Genomic DNA, 20,601 nt, shown 5'->3' with positions numbered 1-20,601 from the left:
CCGTCCCTTCCTATGTGTTCGTGCCGCATCTAGCACAACCAGGGCCACAGTCTCAGCTGGAGCGTCTGGGTGCGAACGTCACATCACCAACAACAATAGCCGTGCCTCTGCTGGTGGAGGTGGCTGACATGGGCTGATACAACGCGGCCCCGGGCTCAGGCTACACGCTGCAGTCGGCGTCGGACCCCTGTGTCTATTTGCGCAGCCCAGCACGGGTGGCCGGTGGCTACGCAGTGCGGTGCCCGCGCGCTCTTTCCCCGACAGGTTGGCGACCTTTGCAAAGCTCCTGAGGCTAAGGAAGTATTTACAGGGCCCACTGCGCTGTGAGGTCTGGAGCAGGACTTCACAGCAGCGTTTCTCCACCAAAACTGTGTCGGGGAGATCTCAGGGACCAGCACGTGTCCAGGGACCGGTCCTTGAGAAATGCTGCATTAAAGTACCAGGCAAGATTGCTTTGATTTAATGAAGAGCTTCCACCTCTTTGCCAAGTAAGCAATGGGCATCCAGGGAGAATCTTCCTGTGCATTGAAAACTGTAGATGGTATGTATGTGTGTGAGAGAGTGTTCTGTGCAGCTGTGTGCCTCTGGGGTGTGTGTGTGTGTGTCTGTGTGTGTAACATGCACACACAAATCCAGGGGGATCCAAAGTTGGGGAGCCGTAGCTCTGGGGAAGAGGAGCCCACCTCTCCCCAGGCGGGACCAGGAAGGCCAGGGCGTCGATTACACAACAAAGGCGGGTGGTGATCGGGTCTGGCGGTGCTTTTCGGCTCCAGAAATTGGGAAGCTGTCAGCTCCTTTCCTCCCCACCAGACTCGCTGGGAAGATTTACGACCCCTTCTTGCTCTCGGCCACTCCCAGCGCAGAAACCTGCCCCCTCTCCTGCTCTGTAGCCAATCAAAGGGCTGAAACCCGCCCCCTCCCCCCTGTAACTTTTAAAAATGTATGATCGCTCTCGTCTCTCCACCCCCTCCCCGGCTTCTTGCTCCCTCCCTCCCCTCCCCTCTTTCATCCTGGGTCCCTTCGCTCTTTCATGTCTGCATGGAAAAGAGAGGAGACAGACACGGAGAGGAGTGGGAGGAGGTAGCAGGAGGCACAGATCCTGGGAGGGGAGAAGGCTGGAGGGGTAGGGCCAAGGAGACTCACATCCCAGCCCTCCTCGCACACACACACACACACACACAGAGGCATTTCCAGCCGCCGCGGCTGCTGCTAGCAAAGCAAACTCCCCCCGTTCCCTTCTTGCAAGAGAACTTCCTCGGTTCCCCTTGGAGAGGAGGGTTCAGACCCTGGGTCTCCCCGGCCCGAGCTTGTGCCAAAGCTCGCCCTGGGCTGAATCCCTCGGCTCCTTTACCGACCAGCCTTGGGTTCAGGATCCGTGGCTGGAGCATCTGGACACGTCTCACTTCAGGGTAGGGGCTGATGCCAGACACAACAACTCCTCCTGCAGCGGCTGCTTTGTTTTGGAGTTTATTTTTGTAGCAGATCGCCGTTCCTGCAACGTTTTTGTTTTTGTTTCATTTCTACACACACACTCTCTCTCTCTCCTCCCCGGACTGCTAGATGCGGCGGGGTTTCTCTTAACTTTGCATCAGCGCCCCCCCGCTCCCCAAACAACAGATCCGCTGGATCAAAGGACGACCCCCCCCTGCAAGAGCCCTGCATTTGCTTATTAATTGCAAAGGGGGCAGGGGGCGAGGCGGCCGGGACAGACGGACGGACGGTGGAGAAGCCGAGATGCAACTGACCGGGGCTCCTCTCTGCCTCCTGCTGCTCAGCCAGCTCTTCCCTGGCAAGGTGAGTGCCCCGGCTCCTCGCCCCCCCCCCCCGCCCGCTGGCCAGTGAGACCCCAGGCGGTTGCCAGCCTGGAGAGGATCGTGCGCTTTACAGTAACAGGGCTGGGGGGGGTTCGGGAGGCGCCGACCTGGCCCGTGGGAATCGAGCTGCAGCGTTTGGAATCCAGGTTTCACACACGCTCCCCCCTTGCACGTCCACACACACTCACTCACCCCGCGTGCAAGGAAAGTGCCGTGAACACTAGAGGAAGGGGAGGGGGATTTTTGCCTTCCCCTGCGATCCCTCTGAAGCGCCCCCCGGTTGCTCCAGAGAGGTCAAAGTTTCCCGGTTTCTCTGATCGGGGGAGGGAACGGTGCGTAAAATCGGTTTGCGTTTTAAAGGGGGGGGGTGAGGATACGACCAGGAGCAGCCCCTGGATTTTGCATGAAACTCCTTAGCCTTAGAGGCTGTGTCGGTTCGCACGGAGCGGAGTGGGTGCGCCCCACCCCTCCAGTCCTTTCGTTTGTGAAGTAGATCGAAGGGATTTTGCCACCGACCTCGCTGGAGAAGGGGAAAGGGTTTGGGTCTGGGCTCGGCTGTCACTTACCTCCCTGCAAACTTCAGCTAAACTCAAACTGCCCTGGTGTATGTGAGAGCAGAATCAAGCTGCTTCTCACGAACCAGAACCAGCCTTTTGTTTGCATCGGGGGCCTGTGTTTAGCGGGTGTCTCGTTTTTGTACTGGACAATCTAGAGATCTCACAGGTGGGCGACACACTGGGGGTGACTCTCCATCTCCCCGATGTACATCCATTAACAGCTGCTTTGATTTACCCCCATTGGGACTGGGAGTGAGAGCAGAATCCAGCAGCCGTGTGTGTGTGTGTGTGTGAGAGAGAGAGAGAGAGAGAGAGAGAGAGAAAAGCAATGCGAGTCCCTCATTCATTCTTTCCAGTAAATTTCATGTCAGGATTAATGTGGAACACATTTTCCTGGTCTGGAATTAACATTTTTGTGCAGCCAGTCTCTGTAATTATGCGGTCAGCCCATATAAAAGCTGCATTTATCCTCCTATATCCTGAGGAGGTAATTAACATTGCATGGCTTCATTTTTCTATTCTTATTAGTTGTGACTCAGGGAGATTTTTCGTTTAGTTGAGGAGGGGCTGTTGTTGGGTGGGGACCGTGGGGTGCATAAAATAAATAAAATAATGGATGCAGTTGTAAACCATCCTTCGGGGAGGAACTGCTTGGTGCAGGAGTGACTGTGAAGTGGGGCTGGGGTTTTAGTTAGACTCAGACTCGGCTTAGGGAACTGAAGTCCCTTAGGGAACTTGTGGTGTTTTGTTTTCAGACCAGTGCTCAGACTGGTTTCGGAAGGGCTGCTTTGATAAACTTGGGGAAAACTCAGCAGAATCACATCTCTGTCCTACTGTTCAGGCTGGGTGAGATTGGGGTGAGGGGGTGTCAGTTGGGTCATTATTCAGTTTGTAGAAGGATGTAAACACTGGGCCAGTCAACAGGTTACACAAGGGATGAATTTGGCCTGTTAATTTTTACCAACAGGTAGTGAGAGGTTTTTCATTAAATCAATCAATCAATCCAATCTATCCCCATACATCCCATCTATCTATCCATCCCCATACACCTCATCTATCTATCTATCTATATCTATCTATCTATCCCCATACACCTCATCTATCTATCTATCTATCTATCTATCTATCTATCTATCTATCTATCTATCCCCATACACCTCATCTATCTATCTATCTATCTATCTATCCATCCCCATACACCTCATCTATCTATCTATCTATCTATCTATCTATCTATCTATCTATCTATCTATCTATCTATCCCCATACACCTCATCTATCTATCTATCTATCCCCATACGCCTCATCTATCTATCTATCTATCCCCATACACCTCATCTATCTATCTATCTATCCCCATACACCTCATCTATCTATCTATCTATCTATCCCCATACACCTCATCTATCTATCTATCTATCTATCTATCTATCTATCTATCTATCTATCTATCCCCATACACCTCATCTATCTATCTATCTATCCCCATACACCTCATCTATCTATCTATCTATCTATCTATCTATCTATCTATCTATCTATCTATCTATCCCCATACACCTTATCTATCTATCTATCTATCTATCTATCTATCCCCATACACTTCATCTATCTATCTATCTATCCCCATACACCCTATCTATCTTATCTATCTCTTTCTTTCTTTCTTTCTTTCTTTCTTTCTTTCTTTCTTATCAAAATTCTCCGACCTGTGTTATGGACAGGCCAGAGATGATCATAGTGGTCTCTTAAAAACTGTGGGCCAAATTCTCTGCTGGTGTGAATGCTTCCTTGACTTGGGTGGCATTTGGCTGTTGACACCAGAGGAGAATTAGAGCCTATGACTCAAACTCCCACTAGAGGCAATGGAAAGACTCCCCTCCCAAAGACTGTAATGGGAATTTGGGATCAGGCCCATACAATCACTGGAGGTGCTCATGGAGCTGCACACACCCATGAGACACCAAGCTTGTCCTGAGGACTTTACAGTCTAGGGGCCGGACGCCATGAGTGGTGTTCCCAGTTTGGCTTGTCACTGGCCTCCAGTAAACCCAGTTTGATCCACACAGGAAAGCCTCAAGCCCAGCAGGGTGAGCTCAAAGGTTCTGCCAGTAACCACCTGGGGGGACCCTCGCCTGCAGTGCACCAAGGGATTCTATTTATAGACCATCTTTGCCTGATGGTGGGTCTCTTGCTGTCAATGTGGACAGAAAACCAATGAGCGAGTTTTGTGGGCGGAGGCGGGGTCAGGACTTTCCTCCTGCTTCTGTTTAAAAAGACCTCTCAAAGGTGTGGGTGAGCAGCAGGGACTCAAGGCAGGATGCAGGCAGGGGGCTTCGTAAGAGCCCCCTGTAAATCCCCATGTTGGAATGAGGTAAACCACCCGCACCCGGCTTACACCTTGCCAGTCTGGCCACAGAGTGGCAGGCACTTGCTGTCAGGCTCCCACCGCTGGCAACAGCTGGTAGCATCCTGGCCTAAAGGCTGGTGCAATGGGGAACACACACACACACACACACACTTTGTTATCATCACCGGAGGGTTGCACACTTTGTTGCTTCTATAGGCCCAGTGCACACCCCACGAGCTCCCTATGTGTCACTCTCCCATCCCCCTCTGTTTCGGGGACTCCCTGCCCACCCCCACCATGCCAGGAGCTCTGGGGGGCCCCATTTCTGCTCCTCCTCCCACACCAAGGTCCCTCATGTCAGGGGCTCTGTGTGCCCTCTTCCCCCATACCAGGTCCCCCCATTCTCCCCAAGTCCTAACTGAGAGCAGAGCCCCATTGTGCTAGGTGCTGTAGGTGCACAGAGTGAGTGACAGGCCCCACCCCAAAAAGCTCAGAGACCCATATAATCCAGCGACACCCCCCGCCCACACACACAAACACACACAGTGAAGGAGGGACCCAGATCCCAGCCAGCTGGCTGACAGTGCGGCTGGACTCTGCACTTCTCATGCAAGCAGAGGACGTGAAAATCTGGCCCTGATGGTGAGTGCTGAGCCTGGAGCTTTTTGGAAAATGCATCTCCTAGAACAGATGGCCTGGCTTTGCACACCAACACACACTGACGCAGGCACACACACCGTCCATGGGACACCACCACCGCGCTGGACAAACACAGCCAAGTTGCACAAAGAGCCTGACACAAACTCACCCGTGCTGCTAGCAAATAGAATAGTGGGCCAGGCCCAGAGCTCCACTGAACAGAGCTGGGCCGATCGACACCTGCCGAGGGTCTGTACACACACGCACTGTGTATATACACACGCACAAGCTCTATACAAAGAAACACTGAGGTTGTTTTCAGGCTCCCAACAAAAACGGCTCCTTTTCAGGGGAGATAATGATTTCCTGCCGCAGGCGCGTGAGCTCACTGCCCGTCCCCCTCCGCACTTGTAAAAGCTTCGCTGCCCCATATAAAGAGTATATTTTCTTCTTCCTTGGCCCGTAATTTCTTTTTCGGAGGGTAAACGAAACTCGATCCTTGCAGTAGCCTGTAATTTGCCGGAGAGTCTGTGCAGCCACCGCTGTTTAATCCCTAATGTGATTTCCTGCGGCAGAGCATGACAGTTTACACAAAACACACACACATACACATGCATCCCACTCACACACACACTGCCCCACACACAATCGCATGCACAGGCACAGATGACACCCCAGTCTGAACTCACATTTTTATTCCAGAACCCACTTCCTTTATTGCAGGGAGTGACATTTTCCTATTCATAGAATCTAGGACCCTCTGGAAGTAAGGCCTTGCATATATCCTAAAATGGAATCAACACAGGAACACAGACGCCACCAGACTGGATCAGACCCGAGGTGCACAGTACAATACCATGTCTCTGGCAGGGACCAGCACCAGACAGTTCAGAGGAAGGTGTAAGAACCCCACAGTAGCAGATGTGGGATAATCTGTCTCCCACACGAGGTCTCCTCCTGACCTCTAGTAATCAGAGCCCTGAAGCAGGAGGAATCACACTGGACGGACCTCAGAGAAGGTCAGCAAGACCTGGCCTCATGCAGAAAGTTGAATGGCCTTGGAAGTCCAGGGGAGTCTTTCCATTGATTTCACCGATCTGTGGATCAGGCCCGATATGTCTAGCTTGGTTGACATGCGGGAGACATGCCAACTGGCTAGCAATATTTCCAGGCTGCAAATCCAGAAGAGGGTTATTTAGGCGGATGTAGTGAGTATAGGAAGGGTGTGTGTGTGTACAATGGGATGAATTTAAGGCTAAGTCTTAAGCAGCACTTACTGACAATGAGTGCAGTTAGATTTCCAAGGGGAGCTGAGGCAAGCCTGATTAACTGAGGTTTTGTTTAAAGGAGAGGGCACATTGTTAGCATAGGAGGTGTAAAGGACCCATGCTGCACCAGGCTCCTTCTACCTTGCCGCTTCGATGCTGGTACCCACACTGAAATGAAGATGGGGGAAGGATGCCGGGTGACGTTTTGTACTGTCTGGACTGGAAATCCCAAAGCGGGAGAGAGCAGACTGGGTTAGGCAGGGTCCGAATAGGTACATGACGTCCATACAGAACCTTTCGCACGATGTACACGCAGCGCTCCTGGAATGCAGCCACCTCTGGGGTGCAGGGCAAAGAGCCAGCTTTAGCTGAGGGAAACCTTTGCTCTGAGGGATGTAGCCCTGGTTTTGTTAATATCCCTGCGGAGCGATGGAATGTCTCCCTCCCAGTAAATGACATGGAGCTCACTTAGAGGCCGGACAGTGGCTGTCTCTCTATTTCTGTTGCACAGGGCTCAGCACAATGGGGCATCGATCCTTGCTGGGGTCCTTGACAGCTGCCATAATATAATAATCAACCTCCGAAGGATGAGGTCTGGACCAGTGACTTCGAGGGAGAGGGGGTGAAAAGCAGGCTGGCTTTCTAGACTCAAGGAAAGAGGAATGTTCTGTTCTGAATCCCTTGTGTTAAACAGTCCTGGGCTGGGTTAAAATTAATATCTTACTAATACTTAGCCCTTTTATCTGGGGCTGTCACAGTGAATGTACGCTCCCGGCCCACCTGGGAGGCCGGTGGAAAGTGCTGTTCCCGCTGCGTAGAAGGGGAAACCGAGGCACGGAGTTTTTGAGCAGCCCAAGGCTGTAGCAGGTGTCCGCGGCTGAGCCAGGAACTGAAGCCAGGTGTTCTCTGACGTTAGCCACCAGACAACACTGCCAGGAAAGAACACCCCACAAGCTCGCTCTCCAGCTGTTTCATTCTGCGGGCAGCGTAGTGAGTTGTGGTTATTACAGTGGTGGCTAGCCGGTCTCCCAAACCCTAGTCCAGTGTGCTAGCCACTGGACAGCACCGTCTCTCATGAGCCAGCCTCTCCGTCCCCCACTTCCAGAGTCCTCTTCTGCTGCTTGGTTCTGCAGCAGTTTCGGTCTGCAGACCAGTAGATCTCACATCCCATTCGCCGTGTCTGCAGCAGGCCTTTTGGCCTCGTTTCCCACTGCTGCTCCCACCAGTTCAGCTCCACCAGGGGCGGTAACAGCGGGAAATTTGGGGAAAACAATAAGCCTGGACTGTCCCGGTGAGTAATTTGCCCATTGATGTTGCTAGATTATCCGCTTATTAACACTTACGCTAGTGATGTGTGAATGCTAAAAGGGGCGATGCCCCGAATGCGCAAACAGGCTCAAGTTGTACAATCCGGATCGAGATCTGGTTCTGAAACTTTCTGCAAATCTTGGGGCTGTCAGGATCCAGGCTGTGGGTTTTCCTTCAGTTTCTGGCTGTTAGCCAATACCTACATGTTAGGTGTAGTATACACCGCACTGATGGCTATTAAAGGCATGGTATTAATATAGCATATATGATTTATCTAAGTGTTGAGAAGCTATGTTACCTGAATGTATTATGTTCCTTCCCCACAGTTCCGTTCACCCATGTCAGGTATCCACAACACTTTGCAAAAATCCAGTCCGAAAATAGGAAATACATGAATGTTCTGCCCCGGTACAAGCTGCTTCCCAGAAGGAGGGGTCTGTGTGTCTCCTTTTCATATCATGCGGCTTTGTCTTTAGACAGTCAGTCTGGCTAAGTTCCGTTATTTGGTCTCTTGAGCATTTTTAGGAACGAACTGCACATGGCCAATAGTTGGCGTCACCTTTGAGTCAGTAGGAGCTAGGCAAGAGGGTCACTGGACAGAGACATAGCAGAGCTGGGGGCTTTGCCTGGCTCTGCCACTGCTGAGTTGTCTGACCCTGGGCAAGTCACTTCTCCTTCCACCCTCTGGCTTGTTGATTTAGTCTGCAAGCCCCTCGGAGCATGGCATGGACAAGGAGCCCCCAGTCTGGGGCGTGGTCTCCAAGCACTGCTGTAGGAATAAGCAATAAATGTGCGCTGGGCATTGATGGCCTCCTGGCTTCGTTATTCCCGCAACACCCCAAACCTCAGCGTTAATCGCGTTCGGGCAGCGAAAATGAGAGAGGGGTTGGAGTGAATACTGACCGCGGTGAGAGAACCTGCTGCTCACCCCACAGCTGTTCTAGCCTGTTCAGAGCAGGTTTCTATTCTGTCCTCGGTCACCACAGAACCTAGGGCTTAGGAGGCACGTGAAAGTCAAGTCAGAGTAGCTGTGAAAAAACAAACCCCTGACTGCCAGACCTATGCCGACCTCCCCTCCAGCCTAGATGCAGCTGTGCGGATCCGGTCGACAGAGAAACCCCTTCTGTTGGGCTGCGTCTACACTACTGGGCGAGGCCAGCCTGGCGAGACCAACCCAGTGTAGACACGCCCCGAGGATAAGCGATGTGACCGGGAGGTCGTATTCTCTCTCCTCTCCTAGCAGCAGCAGGATGTTCTGGAGGACGGGATGGACAGTTCATTGAGAAACGTGAGGACGTGGGGGGGGGGGGGCTGCTGTGAATGGAACACCCAGGTGGGTGTGAATAGCGTAGGAGCGGGGAGGGTGTGTGCTGTCAGTGGAACGGCCCATCTAACAGGTTGGGCAGGATGACTAGGGTGGGTGGAGGCGCTACTCCTGGAAGAGCCTTACACCAGGTTGGATGTGACTGGCGGGTGGGGGGTGGCTATTTATGGCTCAGGCATGTCACCAGCGCAGTGTGGACACCTGCGGGGGTGCTACCGGGCTTAGCCGCTTGGGTGTGAGGCTGTGAGCAGTGGAGGGGCGAGGTATTAGCAGTGGAACAGGCAAGTAACAAGTTGGGTGCGACTGGCATGGGGAGAGGGACGCCAGCCATGTAACAGGTCGGGTGGGAATAGCATGTACCTGGGTGGTTCTGCTGGGGGTCCCCTCCCTTTGCCAGTCGAACCCTTCTTGTTACTTGGCTGTTCCTCTGAGAGAAGCTTCCCCCCCTCTGCTATTCACACGCCTGCCAATCACACCTGATTAAGGCCTGCTAAGAAAGAATGAGCCACGGGAAAGGGTGGGGACCACGAGTGCTCACAGGGGCTGTGCAATACTCTGTGCGTGCACCTGGAGATCAGGAACGTGTGATGTGCGCGCACGCATCGAGATCTGGAACACTCAGTGTGCGCGTGCCTGGCAATCAGGAATGCTCGGTGAGCGTGCGTGGAGGTCGGGAACGCTTGGTACGAGCACGTGCATGGAGATCAGGCACATTCGGGCGTGTGCGTGTGGAAATCAGGAAATCTAGGTGAGCGTGCGTGGAGATCAGGAACGCTTGGTACGAGCATGTGTGTGGAGAACTGGAACGGGGGCGTGTGTGCACGGAGATCAGGAACGCTCGGGGTGTGTGCGCGTGGAGGTGAGGAACTCTCGGGGCGTGTGCACATGGAGATCAGGAACGCTCGGGGCGTGTGCGCGTGGAGATCAGGAACGCTCGGGGCGTGTGCACATGGAGATCAGGAACGCTCGGGGCGTGTGCGCGTGGAGATCAGGAACGCTCGGGGCGTGTGCGCGTGGAGGTGAGGAACGCTCGGGGCGTGTGCGCGTGGAGGTCGGGAACGCTCGGGGCGTGTGCGCGTGGAGGTCGGGAACGCTCGGGGCGTGTGCGCGTGGAGGTGAGGAACGCTCGGGGCGTGTGCGCGTGGAGGTCGGGAACGCTCGGGGCGTGTGCGCGTGGAGGTGAGGAACGCTCGGGGCGTGTGCGCGTGGAGGTGAGGAACGCTCGGGGCGTGTGCGCGTGGAGGTCGGGAACGCTCGGGGCGTGTGCGCGTGGAGGTGAGGAACGCTCGGGGCGTGTGCGCGTGGAGATCAGGAACGCTCGGGGCGTGTGCGCGTGGAGATCAGGAACACTCGGGCGCGTGCGCGTGGAGGTGAGGAACGCTCGGGGCGCGTGCGCGTGGAGCTCGGGGCGTGTGCACATGGAGATCAGGAACGCTCGGGGCGTGTGCGCGTGGAGATCAGGAACACTCGGGGCGCGTGCGCGTGGAGGTGAGGAACGCTCGGGGCGTGTGCGCGTGGAGATCAGGAACACTCGGGGCGCGTGCGCATGGAGGTGAGGAACGCTCGGGGCGCGTGCGCGTGGAGATCAGGAACACTCGGGGCGTGTGCGCGTGGAGGTCGGGAACGCTCGGGGCGTGTGCGCGTGGAGGTGAGGAACGCTCGGGGCGTGTGCGCGTGGAGGTGAGGAACGCTCGGGGCGTGTGCACATGGAGATCAGGAACGCTCGGGGCGTGTGCGCGTGGAGGTGAGGAACGCTCGGGGCGTGTGTGCATGGAGAACAGGAACGCTCGGGGCGTGTGCGCGTGGAGATCAGGAACACTCGGGGCGCGTGCGCGTGGAGGTGAGGAACGCTCGGGGCGTGTGCGCGTGGAGGTGAGGAACGCTCAGGGCGTGTGCGCGTGGAGGTCGGGAACGCTCGGGGCGTGTGCGCGTGGAGGTGAGGAACGCTCGGGGCGTGCGGCGTGGAGGTGAGCGTTCGGGCGTGTGCGCGTGGAGGTGAGGAACGCTCGGGGCGCGTGGAGGTTGGGAACGCTCGGGGCGCGTGCGCGTGGAGGTCGGGAACGCTCGGGGCGTGTGCGCGTGGAGGTGAGAACGCCGGGCGTGTGCGGCGTGGAGGTGAGCGCCGGGCGTGTGCGCGTGGAGATCAGGAACGCTCGGGGCGTGTGCACATGGAGATCAGGAACGCTCGGGGCGTGTGCGCGTGGAGGTCGGGAACGCTCGGGGCGTGTGCGCGTGGAGGTGAGGAACGCTCGGGGCGTGTGCGCGTGGAGGTGAGGAACGCTCGGGGCGTGTGCGCGTGGAGCTCGGGAATGCTCGGGGCGTGTGCATGTGCGTGGAGATCGGGAAGGTGAGATCAGGAACACCAGTGACAATTTTCACAATTCCTTTTCAGGATATTTTCCACCTGCTAAATGTTCTTTCCCCGCCACACCCTACATATTGGCCATTTCTTTTTTCCTACCCTCCATATGCAGACCCCAAAATCTTGCATATTTGAACGTGGGCGCTGAGCTGTGTCCAAACCAAGGGCCAGATCCTCAGCTGGGGCCAAGCAGCCCAGCTCCATCAGTGCTGCGCCCGTGTGCACCAGCCCACAATACCGGCCACTTGTTTTGGATTTCAAAATTTTGCTGTGATGCGCCCCATGTTTGCTCGGAAATGGGGCTGATTTGAAATGAACAGAGTTGAGTGAACCTCACTGGAATGTCACAGGGCGGTTTCCTCTGGATCTTGACCATTTCTGCCCTTACTCACAGCAATCTGAGGGAAATCTCCCGTGCTCAGCTTTGCAGAGTTCATGGGGAATAGCTCTGAGAACAGCTTCCCCCCAGCCCCTTCTGATCTCACTTAGGCAAACATTTACGCGCAAGCTTCCCTTGAAGCCGATGAAGTCGGTGGGACTGCTCCCCTGCCTAACTTAACAGGGCCACACAGAGGTGCTGGGGGGACCTAGGGTGAAACTGGAAACTGACCCCCTTCCCCAAAATAAAACCCCGAACCAATCAGAAGGTGGGGGTTGCAAACAAGCCAATCCTGGCCTCATTGTGCATAGGCAGTTCTGGCTCCCTGCTCCAGGCACTGTGACCTGGTGCATGGGCTCGCATTGCCACTCAGGTTTGGCTCAGCTGCCCCGTCGGCATGGGAGGGCAGCTGAGCCAAACCCGAGCAGTGCTGTAACCCGGGGTGTCGCTCTGCGTGGGGACCCTCTCAAATAGGAGGTAGGGGGGCGGGGACCAGCTGCCCGGCCCTGTTGGAAATTGTTTGCCAGACTGGAGTCTTAGCCAGTATCTGCAATCCGGGCTCTTTCACTGAGATGCTACAGGCCGGGTTTGGAACAGATTGTTCAAGTCCTCAGCCCCCACGATCAGGGTCAGATGTTCAGAAGTGCAGAGCCCCTAAGGAGCCCAGCTCCGTGTAAAGCCAGCTGAGGAGCGAGGGTCTGGAGCAGGAGCTGTGGGGCAAACACCCTCCCTGGTTTGAAGAGGGAGGTTGATAAATGTATGAGCAGGACGATACCATGGAGTGCCCGGCACTAGCCGGGGGCTGGACCCAATAACCCAGAAGGTCCGTTCCAGTTCTGTGTTCCAAGGAAAATCTGTTCCTTGTTCTCCAGCCGCACATAGAAACACCTGGGAAAGACTAAGTAGACAAGGCCCCAGTGTAAGAAACAAGTAGTGAGCTGCGGGGGATCCTCTGTCTGCTTTATCCATCACAGGGATGTAAAAAAACAAAGGGGCCCAAGGCCAGCGATTAGAAACAAAGCCCTGCAGCAGTGCCAGGCCGTATAAATGATTAATATAATTCCCACTTTATGCGAATGCTCATTTTGCAGAACACCTCTGCCCGTGCCGTTGCTGAGGGGGGTTAACTCACCGAATGAGACAACCTCTTGCTTCAGCTGCTATTCTATGGATTTCAAATCCTCCTCGTTCTTGACACTTTTTCTCAGCTCAGGAAAAGCTGCGGGGGTTGGCAAATGGAGGTTTTTTAAAAAATTACAAGCGCCGCCTCTTTAAGAGAGACTGGGGCGCGGGGGTGGTGGTGATGGGGGGTGTTCAGCTTTAAAGAGACAGCGCCCAGGTCACCAAGGGGCCAAGCCGTCAGTTGGTGTAAATGCTCATAACTTGTGTTGACTTCAGTGCAGCTGGGCTGATTTCCATCCGCTGCGGCTGCGGCCCGAGGAGTTCAAGCCCCAGCAGGTCTTGCATCTCTATTCTGTTAGGCACATGTCCCGCTGATCGGCCCCATCTGTTCAGGTCTGCAGCGGGTGGCAGAGGGTTGCATTAACCAGGAGTTTGAGTGCAACACAGAGAATCCAAGAGACTCTAATCCCAGCCCTGACCTCCAGCCTGAGTCACTTGATCTCCTTGTGCCGTAGCCAATCCAGCTAGAAAATTGAGTCAAACCGAAAAGCAGAACTTTACTCAGGACCAGATGCCGCTTCGGAGCAGAGGTTCTTTGGGTCCATAGATGCCAAGGTCTGCAGTTGTATCCACATCTAGCTGGGATCTGGTCAGGTCTCCTCAATTAAGCCGGGCTGGTACTCAAAGGGGAGACCTGTAGGGAACCCAGAGTGCTGTGGCAAGTGGGGTGAAAGATTGAGTAGGTGGTGCTGGTCCCTCTAGGGCTGTGCCGATCTCCCTTTGATGTTTATCTGGCCCCCATTGCTGTGGGGTTTAACTGATCGCCATATTTGGAGTCAGGAAGGAATTTTCCTCCAGGGCAGATTGGCAGAGGCCTTGGAGGTTTTTCGCCTTCCTCTGCAGCGTGGGGCACGGGTCACTTGCAGGAGCATTCTCTGCACCTTGAGGTCTTTAAACCACGATTTGAGGACTTCAGTAACTCAGACATTGGTTAGGGGTTTGTTACAGGGGTGGGTGGGTGAGATTCTGTGGCCTGCGTTGTGCAGGAGGTCAGACTAGATGATCATAATCGTCCCTTCTGACCTTAAAGTCTATGAGTCTAGTAGCTGGGCACTTCACAATTGTTAATGTATTTAACCCCACAGTGCCCCCTGTGGGGCCAGGCGGGACTATTAACCCCATTGTAAAGATGGGGAGCTGAGACACACAGTGGCTAAGTGACTTCCCAAGGTCACACTGGAAATCTGTGGCAGAGCTGGGAAATGACCCCATGTCTCAGGTTAGCGCCCCTAGCCGCTGAGCCATGCTTGCTGCTTCTTCCATTTGAAAGATGAATTGTAAAACAGAGCCGCTTCTTAGGTACCACTTAGTGCTCCATCGCACTCCGCAGTGGAGGAGGACCAGCAGGCAAAGAGTTAACCGAAAATCTGAACACCTGGATGTAGCCAGAAGGGCCTTTGCAAACAGGAGGGGCAGTTAGACGTTGGGGGCTCTGTTGCTGTAACAGGGCTGCCTTCTGTTTGAACGTTCCCAAACACATGGACGCTGACAAATGTATATTAAAGTAAATCCACTGCCCTCCGGATTCTCTCCCTTGGAGAGCCCAGCCCAGCCCTCCTCCCTCTCCTTTCTTGCTTTATTTAGGCACTGTGCCTTTAAGATGGCCTTATGATAATTAACTGTCTCCAGATGCATGGTGCCAATTAATTTCTTTGTTCTTGGATTCAGAGGGAAAATATTTAAAGGCCCGGCGCCTCTTGAAAGATGCAGCCAGCCGAGTTCCTGTAGCAAATATGGATCAAGTCATTGTAATATGATCCTGCCATAAGAAAGGGGGTGGGGGAGCGCTGGGGAGAAAGGTTTTGGCTTAATTAGAACAGGCTTTGACTCTGAGCGAGCAGGGAAACAGCCAGTGTTGCACCACTCAGAACAGTGTCGTTTTGTCCCGTCAGCTGGGATCTATCCAGCCGTGGAGTCTCACTTTGTGCCCAGCTTCCTGGTTCTTAGCCGGGCTCCTTTTTGGGGAAGGAAAGAGATCCGTTTTAGAGCCAGTTACTGTTTCTAGGCAATCCGCATGCCCATACTCTGACTGCTGTTAATATAGACCAGGGGTAGGCAACCTATGGCACGCGTGCAGACGTGGTGTGCGAGCTTATTTTCAGTGGCACTCGCACTGCCTGGGTCCTGGCCCCTGGTCCGGGGGGCTCTGCATTTTCATTTAATTTTAAATGAAGCTTCTTAAACATTTTTAAAACCTTATTTACTTTACATACAACAATAGTTTAGTTGTCTATTGTAGACTTTTAGAAAGAGACCTTCTAAAAACGTTAACATGTATGACTGGCACGCGAAACCTTAAATTAGAGTGGATAAATGAAGACTCGGCACAGCACTTCTGAAAGGTTGCCGACCCCTGATATAGACACTTCAGGGGCGAGCTGTGGGGTGGAGGGAGAAAGGCGGAGGAAGAACAAGGGTGTCATTTAGCCCTTCTGAACTGTAATGGTAGAGGTGAGCCTTCTGCAGGGGGATGGGGACGCAGAGGGGCTGCTGAGGCAGGGGCGGCTCTAGAAATCGGGCTGCCCCAAGCAGCGGGGTCCCCTCTTGTTGAGCGCATGCCTGCGGCAGCCGGGACCAGCGGACCGAGCTCAGTCATGCCTGCAGGTCCGCCGCTCCGTGGACCTGCCGCAGGCGCTGGTGTCTAGAGCCGCCCCTGTGCTGAGGGCCAGGGAATGTCTCTCTTCAAAGATCCCTAGTTTGTCCCTTCTGCATTCGAGGAGTTTCCTTTTCAGCCTGCAGTTATGTTCAGACAACCCCCGCAAAGGTAGGCATGTTTACACACCCACCAACATGCATGCACACAGTGCTCCACACACACAGGTAGCTCAGCGGTTTGAGCATTGGCCTGCTAAACCCAGGGTTGTGAGCGCAATCCTTGAGGGGGCCACTTAGGGATATGGGGCAAAATCAGGGGCTGGACTTGATGACCTTTCAGGGTCCCTACTAGTTCTATGAGATCAGTATATCTCAAATTATTATTCACGTTCACACCGTGTGTACAATGCTGCCAGCCTCGAGCAGCTACAGATCAGGACTCTGCCCCCTCCCTCCCAAATCCTGAGATTGGTTTAAAAATCATGAGATTTAAAAATAATAATAATAGAAGTGGCTTCTTTTTCTTTGCCTTCTAGTTTCTGAGCCTTCAGAGTCATGCTTGGGTCACATTTTCCAGTTTTTCTCTGTGACATGAGAGCCAGAAAAAATACTTTTTTTCTTTATTGCATGACTATTGCAAATCTTATCATATTCTTGGAACACAGCGACACCAGCTTAGCACCCCGAATTTCATCACAAGGCTTGTGATAAAGTCATGAGAGTTGGCTAGATTCACGCACACTCAGCTTCTCATGAAGACAAGTGCACACGCAGAGAGGGAGCTACAGATGCACACAGATGCTTATAGGCATGGAACGTGTGTACACACCTGCCCGCAGGTGCGCAAGGCGAAATAAATCAGGAAGTGTTACTTACTCCTTCTCATAACACAAGAACTAGGAGTCACCTAATGAAATTAATAGACAGCAGCTTAAAACAAACAAAAGGAAGTGTTTCTTCACACAGCGCACAGTCAACCTGTGGAACTCTTTGCCAGAGGATGTTGTGAAGGCCAAGACTATAACAGGGTTCAAAAAGGAACTAGATAAATTCATGGAGAATAGGTTCTCCCTAGCCTCTGTTTCCCAGAAGCTGGGAATGGGCGACAGGGGATGGATCACTTGATGATTCCCTGTTTTATTCATTCCCTCTGAAGCAGCTGGCATTGGCCACGGTTGGAAGACAGGATACTGGGCTAGGTGGACCTTTGATCTGACTCAGTGTGGCTGTTCTTATGTTCCCACACCCCTCAAGCCGGAGTGATTTTTCTTTTATGTGAAAATGTGAAATCGGGAAAGAACGAAAAGCCTCAGGAGGGAGCACGGGCATTTCTCCTGTGTAACATGCTGCCTCATCTCTGCTTCAAGCAAGCATAGAATCATAGAATATCAGGGCTGGAAGGGACCTCAGGAGGTCATCTAGTCCAACCCCCTGCTCAAAGCAGGACCAACACCAACTAAATCATCCCAGCCAGGGCTTTGTCAAGCCGGGCCTTAAAAACCTCTAAGGAAGGAGACAGGCAGGCTCCTTAGAAATGGACAGGCCCGGTACACAGACGGCACTCCCAGTGGTCACATGGCTACACCTACAGACACAGCTGCTCCAATTCTGCAGTGGTGGGAATCAGATAAGTACGTAGATAAATTATCCCTCCCCGCCCCGCCACCGCCTGGCCATACAGACACACAAGCAGAGGCAGGTCCATAAGGGCAGGGGAAGAAATTCTTAGTAGTGAGCCGCCATGCAGCAGAGATTACCCCGTCCGTCACCATGCGTGGGTGGGTATGGCCCAGGCGTCCCCTTCTCTCATCACCTCCCCTGCATCGAGGACTGTGAGGTGGGAGAAGAAAAGAGGAGGGAGGCAGGGCACCGAGGACGAAGGAGTGTGGCTGAGAGAGGGAGGGGGAAAAGGTTGGAAGATGGAGGGAGAGAGACAAGTGAGGCTGGGTCCAAGGCCGGGGCAGGAGCTATTGCAGCCATGGGCGAATGTCAGGCAACCTACTACAGGCCAGCTGTGCTCGGTGCGTTGCCCGGAGACCAGCTCTGCTGGCTCCTGACCTGAAGAGCTCACCATCGAAAGAAACAAGTGATCTTCAGAGCGCGGGGGAAGAAGGAAACACCAAAATATACACAACTTTTAAAGCACATTCATCCCCCCCCAAACCTTGAGCCACCTCTGGCCAATGTCTTGTAGGCGTCACCGCAGAGGTGATCTTTCGGAGAAGGAGGCAGGAGCGGCTTTATGGCCCAGTTCAGGGAGGGCGTGAGGCTCAGAGGGTTGTGGACGAAGTTGTCGAGCAGAGGGTGGCTGAGGTGTCGAGCAGGTGAGAGATGGCACAGCAGAAAGGGTGGGGAGCCCAGCAACGAGAGAGGAGAGTGAGCAGGTAGGAAGAGAGGACGGATGTCGTTGTGGTTAGGGCAGTACCTGAGCACTTAGGAGACCTGGGTTAACATCTCTGCTCTGCTACAGCCTCCCTTGTGCCTCAGGGTCCATGTAAAACGAGGATCGCAGCATGGCATTAGCTCACTGGGGTGGTGAGGCTAAATACAGCCGAGATCATGAGGCTCAGATACTATGGTGATGGGGGACAGATATGTGCAAAGAGGGAAGGTGCGGCGCCATGAAGGGCCTTTAAAACAAAGGCAAGCTGCGAGGCCGTGCTCCTATGCAGTGCGTGCTCTGGGCACTCCCAGCAATCTGCCTGGGGCGGGAGAGGGATCACAGGAGAGCTACAAGAATGGCTGGAGGTCTGCAGTGCGAGAGGAAACCCGCTCGAGCTACATAGCTTATCAAAAAGGAGGTCAAGAGGTGACTTGATCACAACCTTCAAGTATATTTGATACTGGAGGGCTCTTTAATCGAGCAGATGAAAACAGGACGGACAGGGGCCAAGGGCTGCAAGTTGAAGTCAACGTTCCACGTGGCAGTAGGTTGAGTGTTTCTAACAGGGAGGGTGATCCACCATTGGCAGGGCTCACTGGGCGACGTGGTGGATTCTCCATCACTGGAAGCATTTAAACCCTGACTTGGACACCCTCCCAAAAGATACACTCTAGTTCATCCACAGGTTGCTGGGCTTGATGTAGAAAACGCGGTGGAATTCTCCAACCTGTGTCTTCAGGTTACCCAGGTTATCTAGGGAGGTGGTGGAGTCTCCATCCCTAGAGATTTTTAAGGCCCAGCTTGACAAAGCCCTGGCTGAGATGATTTAGTTGGGGATTGGTCCTGCTTTGAGCAGGGGGTTGGACTAGATGCCTCCTGAGGTCTCTTTCAGCCCTAATCTAGACGACCACCCGTGTTTCCTGCATCAAGCCCAGACCCTTGTGCCTGAGCTAGAGCTTGTCCAACCCTTCTGGCCTTGAAAATCCATGAATAAAACTGAACTGTCTTGTGAGCCCTTCTCTCCGGGTCAGCAAGGAAGCCCATTGACATGCTAGTGTGTTGGGTGCAAGCAACCCGCATACCTACCCCCGTCGATGGCTGGAGAGACCCCATCTGAAGGGCTGTTCATCCGGCATGTTTCCCAACGTTACTGTCCCTTTCCAATACCTGGAATAAACACCGGCTCTGTCCTAGGGGAGAAAGGTAATAGGTAATAAAGTTAATAAAGACTCTCGTTAGCTAAGGCAAACGGGAAAGGCTTTAACACGGGAACTGAAGGGAGGAAGTGACTGAAGGACACACTTACTTAGGGAAGGGAATCACTGCGTTCATATCATTCCATATAGGATCCCAGTCCCCCCCAAAAAATGCTTTAAATCATTCCCCCTTGGTTGAAATACTCCCTCGGGACCTTCTAAAGGACATTTCTGTCCTGACAGCTTCGGCCATGTCTACACGAGCACTTATGTTGGCAAGATTTTTATCACTCGCTGGGTGTTTTATTCACACCTCTGAGCGACAGAGGTTTTGCCGGCATAAATGCTCGTGTGCACAACGCTCTGTTGGCGGGAGACACCCTCCCGCTACGCTCGTTGAGCTGGTTTTATTATGTCAACAGAAGAGCTCTCGCTGGCTACACGAGGGATCTTACAGTGGCGCGGCTGGATCGGTAAATCTGTGCCGGCTTGTTAGTGTAGACGTGGCCTGAGGGTGATATTTGTCTGGATGCTGAGCCGTCAAATGGCACTTGACATTAAGGTGGTATGTGGGTGCGCTTCCCGGACACGGTTCGTCAGTTAAGCACCGGCAGTGTGGGGTGGGCACCAGAGTGCAGTTGTGGTTTATATGAGGTCCTGCATAAACTGGGGCTGTTGCTTTACACTGGGAGATGTTTGCGGGGCGGGGGGCAGTCGGCCCGTGGATTTGAAAAGGGTCAGAGACAGGGGTTTAGGGCCTGAGGTGAAATCTGCAGCTAACAACAAGGAAGGGAGAAAATCGCTTAGTCGTGTGATCCTGTCCCCTCCATTCCTGCTTCTCCATCCCCTCCTCTCGCAAGGATCTGTGAGGGCCAGGCCGTGGGCAGCCGGCGGGCACCGATCAGTTATCATTTGCAGTCAGGAGGCGACTAGCAGAGTCAGGGATAAACTGGGGCCAGGAACCAGAGTCTTAAGGTCCACCGCAAGGCAAGGCCTGGAGCAGAAACAAGCGGGCAGTGTCTGCACCATTGCTCAGACAGCGCCTCATGCTGGCTTCCTGGTTTATATACCAGTATGAGCCAATCAATGGGCTGTGAGGGGCCGACAATCAGGCCCTGCTGGGCGGTACTTCCGGCAGTGTCTAGCTTCCAGGGTCCCCCAGCAGAACCCCCCACCCTGAGTTTCCAATGGGGATGCAGAAACATTGATGGCCAGACCCTCTGGAGTCCCATGTTCTAACCCCC

The 20,601-nt window shown here is 53.7% G+C and overlaps 1 protein-coding gene across 1 annotated transcript in view; it reads left to right on the top strand.

Moving 5' to 3' along the window:
* Positions 1-1,038: 1,038 nt before the first annotated feature.
* The window catches only part of LOC120398180 (tumor necrosis factor receptor superfamily member 16-like), a 50,083-nt gene continuing 30,520 nt past the window's right edge, over positions 1,039-20,601 (top strand). The window contains exon 1 of the mRNA XM_039525318.1: positions 1,039-1,794. Coding sequence (XP_039381252.1) covers positions 1,735-1,794 — 60 coding nt within the window. The 5' untranslated portion in view covers positions 1,039-1,734. The remainder of the gene's footprint in view (positions 1,795-20,601) is intronic.

This window comes from Mauremys reevesii, linkage group 2 (assembly GCF_016161935.1).
Source record: "Mauremys reevesii isolate NIE-2019 linkage group 2, ASM1616193v1, whole genome shotgun sequence".
Lineage (NCBI taxonomy): Eukaryota > Metazoa > Chordata > Testudines > Geoemydidae > Mauremys > Mauremys reevesii.
The sequence above is the reverse complement of the archived record's forward strand: the minus strand, read 5'-3'. Positions and strand labels throughout refer to the sequence as shown.